The sequence below is a fragment of the Phaethon lepturus genome, unplaced genomic scaffold, assembly GCF_000687285.1.
Source record: "Phaethon lepturus isolate BGI_N335 unplaced genomic scaffold, ASM68728v1 scaffold35789, whole genome shotgun sequence".
NCBI lineage: Eukaryota > Metazoa > Chordata > Aves > Phaethontiformes > Phaethontidae > Phaethon > Phaethon lepturus.
Genome location: NW_010563372.1, coordinates 1,091 through 12,601, shown reverse-complemented (window position 1 = coordinate 12,601; position 11,511 = coordinate 1,091). Strand labels below are relative to the sequence as shown.

Below are 11,511 nucleotides of genomic sequence, written 5' to 3'. Positions count from 1 at the left end.
TGTGATGTGAGTGGAAGCATATCAATCACATAACGTGAAATCATTATTTCATGATGATGCCTGACATTAAGAATACTTTTATCTTGGATATATCATGTCAGAGAAGCTGCAGGGTTTTTGATTTAGAAGATAACAAGGTACAGATGTTTAAAAAAAAAAATCTATATGGTTCGTGGCTTTCTCCCTACCTGTGTTTGAGGGGTCTCAGGGGAAGAGGACATCAGGAAATACCTCTGGATAGTTGATTGTTTTTATGTGCTCAGTATCCCTCATATGCATCATTTATTGCAGGTATATGTAGAAATATATCTGACTTTTTTTTATGAGAGCGTGTGCAGTAGATAACTAGACCTTCGTTTTGTATTCAAACGCTTGCTAATACCAGTCTTCTCTAAGGCTTTTTGAAGATGCCTGCTGCCTGTGATTCAGTGCTTGAAGATATTGAAGATATTGTGTCAGCAGAAGATTTGAAACCACATGATCGGCAATTTATAAGAAAGAACGTTTTTCCAAAAGTGCGAAAACGCATTTCACAAAAAAATCAGACAGATGATGATCCCCCAAGTGACAGGTAAACTCCTCCATCAATCCTCTCTCATGGCTTCTCTCATATCTTGTGTGCACTGTCAGCTTCTAAAAATAAGGTGAAAGTTCTTATTATCTCATAATGTAAAATATGAATAGAAGAGAAAAATGAGTAAAACAGCGTTTATAAAGTGTAGCAGTAATGAATAATAAATCCTAAGCAAATTTCTTGTCCTAGACAAATTTTCTGTAGAAATCAGTTATGACTGAGATATTAATTAATGGAGCAATCAGGCTGGAAAAACGGTTCCTGCTATGTAAGCTTTTATGTGTGGAACATTTATGAAAAATTGCCTGCTTCATGTTAATTACCTCAATAGAAGCAGAGCTCTTCAAAATGCAGTCCTGGAGTAGCCTTTTGACATCTGGAATGAGAAATATAAACAAAATTCTGAGGATCGCCAAAGGGCTGAGGTTGTAAGGGATCTCTAGAGGTCATCTGGAGATGACCTTGCTCAAACAAGGCCACTTAGAACCAGTTGGCTAGGACTGTGCCTAAATAACTTTTGAGTATCTCCTCCCTGGGTAACCTGTGCTGGTGCTTGGTCACCCTCACAGTGAAAAAATGTTTCCTGATGTTCAGAGGGAACCTCTTGTGTTCCAGTTTGTGCCTGTTGCCTCTGCTCCTGTCACTGGGCACCACTGAAGAGAGCTGTCCTCTTTGGCCCCTCCCTTCAGGTATTTACATACATTGATAAGATCCCCCGAGCCTTCTCCAGGGTGAACAGTCCCAGCTGTCTCAGCCTGTCTTATGAGAGATGCTCCGGTCCCTTAATCATCTGCATGGCCCTTTGTTGTACTGTCTTCAGTACGTCCATATTTCTCTTGTGGGTAAATCCCATCTTAGGGACTTGCATATGTCCAGTTTGCTGAAGTATTCCTTCACCTGATCCTCTCCCACCAAGGGTACATCTCCCTTGCTTCAGTTTTTGCACCTGGTTTCTGGAACCTGGGATTTCCAAAGGCTGTACTATTTGTATGTACATCCTGCAAGTGAAACAGTGAGACTTCTTTTGAACATACTGTTTTATTTCAGTGGAAATAGTATGCAGTAACTAAAGAACATATCTTTGCATTTTTCCTTCTTGTGATTCCAATAAGAACAGAATCAATTTTCTGCTGCAGTGGAATTGGTTAAAGTATAGGTGAATTCGGTTATTTATTCTAGTTTCTACTGCCGTTTCAAACTGGATTTTGGGTCCCTACCATTAATTTCAAGCTGGTGGATAAAATTTCCCCACATTATAAAAATGAAAACAAAGTATGTCTGGAATGCACAGGAAATTCAATTTTGGTTTTTCTTTAGTGTTCAAAAGAGATTTTCTAAGCATACCAATGCACCTTTCTGTGAAGCCCCATAAAGGTGCATTGACCCCCATTCTGCCAGGAGTGTATGTACAGCTGAACTGGCAGTCTATAGATACTTCTCACTAGCACTCTATTCTCCTAAGTATTTAGGTACTATATGTTATCTAACAAGCTGTATTTTAGTGGTTTTGACCCAAGAAAGCATGTTGAATGTATCTTGTTTAGACAGTAGGAAGTCTAAATACAATGTACATGTGCAACGTGTGTTGCACATGCCTACTTAATGATCATTAATCTTCCATCAACAAATTTCTATTCCTAGCTAGGGGAAATACCTCTAAAAAAAAAAAAGAAGCCTGGGTGGAAGAAAAAAAGAGATGTGGGCAGGGTAAAGGATTGTGTTCTAGGATGCGTGTTGTTCTTGTACTGGCATCTTTAGCTCACTGGCACAGTTATCCCAGGAACTTCAGTGAGAGCTTCTTGCAGAATTTATTGTTGGTTCTTAAACCATTGTGCGCTCTAGCTCCATGGTGCAGATACACCATGCTGTGGTGGTAGCCCAGGAAGGCTGGGACATGAGCCTTCAGATGTTAGTGTGGCTGGTGGCAGGCTTAAGTTAAGAATTTATAAAGATGTCTTGTATGGAGGGAACTACAATGAAGGGGTGTGATAATATCAAAAGGTTTCAGTTTAGCTCGAACAGTTTGTTTGCTGGTGGCCTAACTTCAGTGCAGTCACTTCAAGGTCATCTGTTAATGATACAATTTTCAGAAAGGTACTTGTTTGTGTACTGAAGTTTGTAACTTCAGTGCACTGAATTTCTTTTTTATCGTACAGCTCTTGATCCTTCTCCATTCTAAAACTCTTTTCTTGCCACTTGTGGGCTGACCCTGGCCAGCAATGGAGTAGGCACCCAGCTGCTTGCTCATTCCCCCTCCCAGTAGGCTGGGAGAGAGAATTGGTAGAGCAAAAGAGAGAAAACTTGTGGATAAATACAGTGAAGGAAAGGGGAGTGGGGGGTGGGGGGCAGAACCCAAGTGATGCAAAAAACAATCACTCACCACCTCCCACAAGCAGACTGATGCCCAACCAGTCTCAGAATGATGGCTGCTTTGGAAAGACCAAACCCCCAGTTTTTGTTGCTGAGCACAAGGCCACCTGGTATGGATTATCCTTTTGGTGAATTTGGGTCAGCTGTCCTGGCTGTGTTCCCTCCCAACCTGTTGTCTGTTCCCAGCCTGCTTGTGGTGGAGCACAGTGGGAAACAGAAGTTTTTAGTGTTGTGCAAGCACTGTTCAGCAATAACTGTAACACAGATGTGTTATCAACACTGTTTTAGTTACAGGTACAAAACACAGCATGCTGTGAGTTTCAGTGGAGAAAGTTAACTCCATGTCAGCCAGACCTAATACCCACTACACTAAAACCACATAATCATGATGTTCTTCCCCAGCTGTTTTGGAGTTGTAACTGTTTGTGTTGCTTATTTTATATTTGTAGAATTACAGTTAATTGAGTGTGTTCAGTGAACTTAAAGGGGAAGCTTGCTCATCTTTTAACTTGCCTTTTTCATTCATTTTTTGTTTAACAGCATTATTCCTGGTGCTCAGAAAATCTGGATTCGTACATGGGGATGTTCTCATAATAATTCAGATGGCGAATATATGGCTGGGCAGCTGGCTGCATATGGATACAAAATTACAGGTAACAATATCAGACAAGTCACATAATTCAGGTTTTTTGGATGAATGTTCAGAGCTGTCCAGCTGTCATCAAATTTTTTTAGTCTTAATTACACTTGTTTAAATCCCTCTTTGATCTCTTTCTGATTTGCAGGTGATGAGGTAGTGTTTTCCTGGGATTAAGCAGAATGATTACAAGATGAATGCTTTCAGAATTGTTAGGTTTTCTTGACAGGGCAGACATCTAATAGATGTCCTGCAGTGTCTTTTGTGGGTGTTTTGCTTGCTAAACTTAATTGAAAACTTTTCATAAGAGCAGAAGGAAAAGTTTTAATTCTTATGCAGAATCTAACTGGTTGTCTGATTGTAACTGATGGAACCCAAGGAAGAGAGAGAGGAAGGAAATGTGTTGTCACTTAGTGATGTGTGTGTTTGCTGCTGGAGCAGAGTTGAACTATGTGTGCATGATCCTTTGGTTTGTGAGGGACAATTAGTGTGATGGCAGTGGGATGATACAGGATTGTATTTTGTACATTTGAAAAAGCAGAAAATGCTATTTCTTCTTTTCTTCAAGTACTTAAAGATACTCCTTGTCAATCTTGTTCCACCCCTCCCTGCTCCTTAACCCTAAACAAAAAACCTGAACTTGTGGTTGTGCTGGCCACGTTTCATCATTTTGATGCAAAACGTGTTGAAAGAAAAGCTGTAGAAAGCTGTAGATAGACTGATGTTCTGTGTCAATGGAGAACTATTATCTGAATACTGTGTAGCTTCACTAGTCAGTAAAAATTTAAATTTTATTCATTAATTCAAGTTTTGATCTGTCTTGTATTTAAACTTGCATCCTGCTTGTACTGAAAGACTGCAAAGCTGTCTTTCCTGATATTTTGCTAGCAGTACTTTATTCCTGATTTCACAAAATGGTTGTTTCTTTCTTTAACATCTCATGATATTGTTAAACTGTTACATGTAATTTTCCTTTTTTGCAGTTGATCTTTCTGTCTTTAAGTAGAAACTACATACTGAGTTATTCGAGTGCTGAGCTATTTTATGGAACCCAGATGATTCTTCAATTAATAGATCAGCTCTGGAGTAGGTGTGCTCTTTTCAGACAAGTGGAGTGCTGGTCCAAAAAGCCTTGTTTGTGACAACTGTCTGTGTAAGGCTACAAATGAGTTTTCAGTTTTAGCTTGTTATGGCTTTCTTAAATTTAACTTCTCTTTACCTTAATTTCTCTAATGCATAGTGTTTCAGAAGCTGCTTCTGGCTTGTGAAGATTCAGATGGCTGTCCTGTGCTTTTGGAATTTTATTGGCAGAAGTGTGGGAAAGATGGGGTGCAGCAAAGGAAGGAACTACTTAAAATTTTTGATACCTTCTCTTTTTAGAAAATTAAGTGTTCATAACTTTAGATGTAGACTTATTTCTATTCTAGAATCTGAAACTGAGAACTAAAAACTGAATAGATATTACAGTAGCTGGGACAGAAATACCTGCAGAGTAATTTTGGTAACTGTACATGAAATTGCTAGTTTCTGGTCATTATTAAATGGATGTCTTGATTTACTTTATTTGTGTGTATGTATATACATATATTAAGTCAACAAACAAACCCCAATGCTGAAGTGGTAGGCAGAAATTACCCAGTGTGGTTTCTTCTTTGTGAAATTAGGTAACTTCTTTTTAAGCTGATGTTTTTAACGACCTCTGGAAACTTCAGTTTTGTTCAACAGAACAAAAATATGGGCTACAAATTCTGGCTAAAGTAAGTTTTCACAAGTCCATCTGTTGAATGTTCTCCTTTTATAGGCTGTTAATGAAGCTGGAACTCAGTGCAAGTATTGCAAATATGGTAGCTGTGTGTGAGAATATGAGGTGGTGAAAAGGGCAACTGCCTTTCACCTCAATGTAGTGATGCTACTGGGGACGTGTATATGAAAGTGCTCTGCTACCGCATGGATTACTGATAATGTGTCTCATGGTTTCATACTGGAACAGATCTCTTTAATGTCTTGAATAGACTTGATATAATGTACCTTCAGCAAGTTGTAGACCATGCCAAACTGGAGGAGGTGGCTGATAGGCTGGAAACCAGTGCTGTGGTTCAGAGGGACCTTAAAAGACTAGAAAAAGTGCTAGCAGAAACAGTATGACACTTAGCAAAGGCAAATGCAAAATCCTAGGGTTGGCATAACCCTAGCTGGTGGTAAAGGTGGGGCTGGGCAGGCTGACTAGAAAGCAGCTTTGCAGAAAAAGATTTTGGGTTTGAGGTACAAGAAGCTGAACATGAGTCAGCAATGTGCTGTGGTAGCAAAAAAGGCAAACTGTGTCCTGGGCTGTGTTAGCCGAAGTATAGCCAGCAGGTCTGGGAAAATGATCCTCTAGCTCTATGTGGTACTTGTGAGACAGCATTTGGAGGGCTGTGTCCAGTGATCCAGCTTGGACCTAGTTTTGGGCTTCTCAGGAAAAGAGAGATTGGTGTAGTGGAGTGAGTGCAGTGGAGGGCCACCAAGATGGATGGCTAGGGAGCACACGATGTATGAGGAGAGACTGGGTTCCTTCAGCCTTAAGAAGAGAAGGCTTATGGAAGATCCTAGTTGCAGACAGCAATACCCAGTTGGAGGGTACAGAGAAAATGGGGTCACTTCCTTGTCAAAGATGTGCACTGAGACAAAAGACCAGAGTCTTGCTCTTGATAAAGTGGCAGTTAAGACTTATAGCATCCAGTGCATAACCTATTGCTCATGCTGTCCATCTTTCTGTAGGGGAAATGCCAATATAAAGTTTCCCAACATTTCTCTAGTATCTCTTGTCAATCCCTTTAAAAAGAAAAAAACCAACATGATTTCTTGAAAAATCAGTCATCCGTGAAGTTCAGATAGAATGCCAAGAAGGGATTTAATATCTTTTTGTCCTATACAGTGTAGTTACTCAGTGATAGTAAATTGCTTAACATAATCCAAATTTCAAATGTTTCTTGAAATTAAAATTAATATTGTTTATGCTACACAAAAAATAACAAAGTTCCATAAATATTTTGCAAGAACTGATTTCTAAATCAATGCCTCTGTGTTGCTAGAATTTGTTAGTTTAATGGGAAGCTTTTACGAACTTCAGGAAAAATACAGAAATATTCATGAAGGTGGAAGATTATCTGCTTTCACAGTGCCTTTGACAGCTGTTACTTAGGCTAATCAAAAAAACACTTTTATTGCTTTCCTACATGTTCCTAATCTTTTGAGTCAACAACATTTATTGAAGAGATGCTGGAATAAAGTTCTGGTTTCAGAAAATAAAATGTGACCTTTACTTGCAGTTCTTGCTTCATTATAAGGGAAATGGTCAAGCACTGTTTCTAATGTCTGCTATCTAATTGCAAGATTGAAAAAAATTAGAAGGAAGAAAAGCAGCATTAGGCAGACTTTCACTGCTGAATAGAAGTTGTAACAATGCACCCTGCCTTATAAGTTGACTTAGCCGAAACTGAACATTGATATAATGATGTCTTCTAATTATAGAAGTATTTTTTTATGGCTTGTTGCAAAAATCTTATTTCAATACTATTCCTTATCCCTGTAGAATCCCACGGATTCTACCCCGTTCTTGACTGTTCAGGAAGTCTTATATTTCCCCTCCCCCCCCCCCCCCCCACCCTTTGCCTTTCCTTTTGTTTTGAAAATGTTCTTTCTATACAAGCACACTTGCTTTCAGGAGTGGCTATATCCAAAGGTGACTGAGAGCTGTGCGTCAATTTTTCCCAGCAAAGACTACCTCTGTCTGGGGAGAGAGTGCAGTGTGAGATATTGCAATAACAGCAATGCTGATTAAAAATCAGGAACTGCATCATCTTAAAAAAAAAAAAAAAAGCAGAGGGAAACCAGCAGAAGAGCTGAACCTATTTTTCTAGCTGCTTTTGCAATGTGAAGGTAGGCAGTATTCTGAACAGGTCTTGCATACCATCCTGTGGGAACACAAGGCTCCTTTGTTAAGTCTGAGCCACGCAGAAATGTGTGGACCAGCTGCTATCAGTGTAGGCCTGTACCATGGTACTTGTTCATATTCTGGAAACAATGTAGTTGATGGTGGCTTTACTGGTTCTAAAACTGGTTTTGGTTTCTTGGCAGCCTGGCTCACTGTATAGTTTAGATATGCCTGCAGACCTACAAGAGTGTTCCCTTCGAGATACACCCTGGAGGAAGAAACTCTCATGGTACAGACAAGTAATGCCTACTGTGGGAAAAGAGGAAGTGGGCAAGCTGGGAGCTCTCAAATACTGTGAGCCACATGTTTGTTTAGGAAAGGAATTCAGTATGTGTGCCATTTAACAGTATTTTATCATTGAAAAATGGAACTGAGCATAGGTAGTAAGACAGAAGGAATTGACTTCCGAAGCGGGTAGTTGTATTAACATTTATTGGCATTTGTAGTTTTCTAGTTCTGTGGAATGAATGGGTTTTGGCCCAGCCTTCTTGAATGTGTTTTGATGGATCAAGCAGTTAGGTATGCTTTTTACTTTGTGATAATTGCTTTTGGCTTTGGGCTGTTTGGGTCCAAACTATTCCCCCCTCAGTCATTGTAAAACAGTCTGGGGGAAGACATTACTAATGACTTATGAACACCAGAAGAATGAACAGTAACTTTCCCTTTTATGAAGAGGAAGTGAGAACTGTTATTTAACATGCAGCCAAACTAAACCAGTAACAGCTTGCCTGCACTGCTTTTTTTTTTTTTTAGAAATAAATGGTGGCATGGAACTTTTTTCTTCCTGTAGTATGGATTTCCAGAAGCAAGAAGGGGTGGAATTGTTTTCTTCCTAATTCAGTAGGGTTGGCTTTGATTTAGCACGTAGAAATTAGGTTATATTGTAGACCCTCAGCTTCACTTGTGTAGTTTTAGAGACTAGTCTGTGTTGAGGTGTCCTTTTTACTATCTCACACGATTTATTTGGAAGTTTGTTGGATAGGAAGATGTTGTATCTTTAATGGGTTCCTCCCTGTAGTTCTTAAAGAGCTCACCCCATTACTGTGATTATGGTATTTGTTGGTGAGGCTTGCCAATTTCTGTTGGAAGCTTAATTTTTATAGTGCATGTTACATGTCTTTACAACTCTGAAATTCACTGTGTGGAGAACTTAAGTATTTCTCTAAATCAAATCTCAATATTTTAAAATACTGTCAAAGAAATTATCTGTTTTTTATTGCCTCTTCTACTTGTTAATTTTCTAAACACTTGTGAGTTTTGTTTACCAGTAGGTATAGCTGAGGTAGCCTTAAGACTGCCCGTCTGCTGAAACAGTAAATTGGAGTTGAAGAAGGAAAAAGACAAGGAAGAACAAGTGCTCTGATCTACCTGGGACATCATGTTGAACAGACAACAGACAGATCTAAAAGCAAACATGTTTAGTCTGCTTTTGAAAAAGCAGATGAAGTGCTACAAACTAATATAGACTTTATTGTTCAAAGGCATTGAGTAGTGTTCATTGTGTTGCCTAAACCATGCTTCCTTAGACTTTTGCCATCCCTGTACAGACACAGCAAAGTGTGTTGCAGGAATCCATTTCATTCATCCAAGTGGAAAAAAAGAAAAAGACTAAGGTTGTATAGGTATTGACTCTTGGTTCCTGAATCACAATTCAGAATCTGGTGCTTTAAGTGTTGTCTTAAAAGGACTTTTCTACTGCACAATAAAATTTCAATAATTTTAGATTTTGATTTATTTTGTTGTTGTAAAGTAGAGACCTTTTGAAGAAGTTACCGTATTTTATACATTTGTTAACATAAAATTAATTTTCTGTAGCCTGTGTAATGGTTGATGAAGTATTTTGACTAAAGTTTCTGCTGGTTTCTGGTGTATGCTTTTAGTTGCTCAGAATCAGCAGTTGGTCTTTCTGTTTTTTTTCTTCTGAAGCTTATAATGCTTCTCTTGTTGCTTCATAAGTATCATGTAAAACAAGCGGCAGTGATTAACATGTCATTTTGAGGTTCTATGAGCCATCCTCATTGTGAGATATTTTTAGTATTCCTTTTTAAGCTAAAAAGCAGATCTTTATTAGCTGCTCATGAAGTGCCTGATGTTTAGCCTTATCAGTCAGAGAATTCTGGTTTAGTCTTTGCTTTTAGGTTTGTACTTTTCAAATGGTTGTGATTGCAGTGCCAGTTTAGAAAAAAAGATACTTCACAACTTTTTGTGTATGTGTGGGGAGTTCTAAATACACAAAGTAACCCAAACTACTTTTCTGGTGATGAGAGGCATTTCTGTGTTCTCTGACAACACTGCAGCCGTGAAACTGGCATTGTCTGTGAAGCAGCTGAGCAAAGGAGAAAAGTGAACTGAGGTGTAAATCCTGTGGTAGCTTGAATTGCTGAAGAATTCCTCCATTGTCTATAATTTGTAGAGTCACAATCCTGTATTATTTTTGCATTGTTTGATAGTGTTACGTACCTGCATAACTACTTCAACAGGTTTCTTTTTCAGATTCCAGCTGATTGATAATCTGTACTTAAAAGCCTTTGGTCATTGAGACTCATTGAAAGAGGCACTAAAGTAACTTACTTCTGTTCCTGTTGTTAAAGTGAGATAATTGTCTTAACAGTTCCAGTGATATGGCCTTCTGCTTTCAGAAGGTCTAGGTTACTTCTTGTCACAAGTTTGCTTTGTGTTTTGGTTCTTGGTGTTCTGGCCTGAAAACCCTGCTCTGTCATGCACAGTTAGTATGTGAATGCTTGGAGTGTAGGTGTGGTGGTTTTTATGTTTAGTCTCATTCTTTCACTGCTGCTGAAAAAATTGTTACAGTTGGACATATCAAATGCCATCTTCCAAGCAGGTATAAGAGCTCTTGTTATCTGTTTAGAATCTGAAGCCTTTGTGATGAAATGGTTAAGAGGATGAGGAGAGAGGGTGAAATGGGACATGAACAAAAAATGAGAGGTGATATTAATGGACTTCATGAATGTAGATGATAAAGATTTCACAGTTCTTTGGGAGGAATACAGGTGTTCCCAGTGCAGCCTGAAGTGTCCTATAAGGCAATGAGTGGGATGATGGGTCTAGATATTGTTGAGGTGCTTTCTTGCAGTGTAGAGTTATGCAGCATCATGCTGTGACTCATCTGCAGCAGTGCATGTTCCCCAGGTCTCTGTAAACTAATGTATAATTGTGGTTTTGGCAGCTGTGTATTACTGTACTACTGCTCCTGTGTTCCCTGTAAAACCTCCTAGCATGTGTGTGGCTAGAGTTCTGTTACTTATCACCTCTGACTTGTAGCACAGTGTGAGATATATGACCTCTTTGCAGTGAGTTTTTCCTACCTCAGCTTCCTCAGCATCAACTTCTTATTCCCATTAGGCAACTTCCTGTTCAGTGGGGCATCTAGCTTTGAGGATGTCTCTGTTGCAGAATAACTCCTAATACTCAAACTGGGAAATGCTTTCCCTGTTTGTGGAGGAACTACAAAGAACTATGTGTGTTTTCCCCTCATAATGGCTTCCTATATCACTGCTCTTAGAGCTTGATCTGACAAGCATGTACTGTTTTCTTTATCCCACTTAAAATCACTTGTTTTAAAGGCCATCTAAATTGAATCAATGTCTTTTTTCTTCTAGTGTTTTTCTTTCACAATCACAGAGCTGGCAACTGAGAGTTAGGAGCAGGCCTGAGACTCTAAACAAATCCTATGTGCACAGTGCCTTCAGAGGCACTGGTAGGGAGCTTACGTAGGTAAATTTAAGCATGCATACATGTTTAGGGTTAATTCTAGTGGCAAAGCAATTGGCTACATGCACTAGTGGTTGTGCAGTTGGGTTTAATTCTGGCAATGCTGAACTCTATGTAATCCGTAAGAATGAGTTTGAAAAGGATTGAACCATGGAAGGTGAATTTCAACTTCTGGTAACATGCATCCTCATATCTTGAATGTGTCCTTGTAGTAGATGGTTAAGC

The 11,511-nt window shown here is 39.1% G+C and overlaps 1 protein-coding gene across 1 annotated transcript; it reads left to right on the top strand.

The window, feature by feature from the left end:
• Positions 1-407: 407 nt before the first annotated feature.
• On the top strand, positions 408-5,720 carry CDKAL1 (CDK5 regulatory subunit associated protein 1-like 1; the record flags this gene model as incomplete). Its single annotated transcript, XM_010294561.1, has 3 exons — positions 408-571; positions 3,485-3,597; positions 5,572-5,720. Coding segments are annotated over exons 1-3 (426 nt in total), but the record flags the coding sequence as incomplete, so codon positions are not given.
• Positions 5,721-11,511: the final 5,791 nt, after the last annotated feature.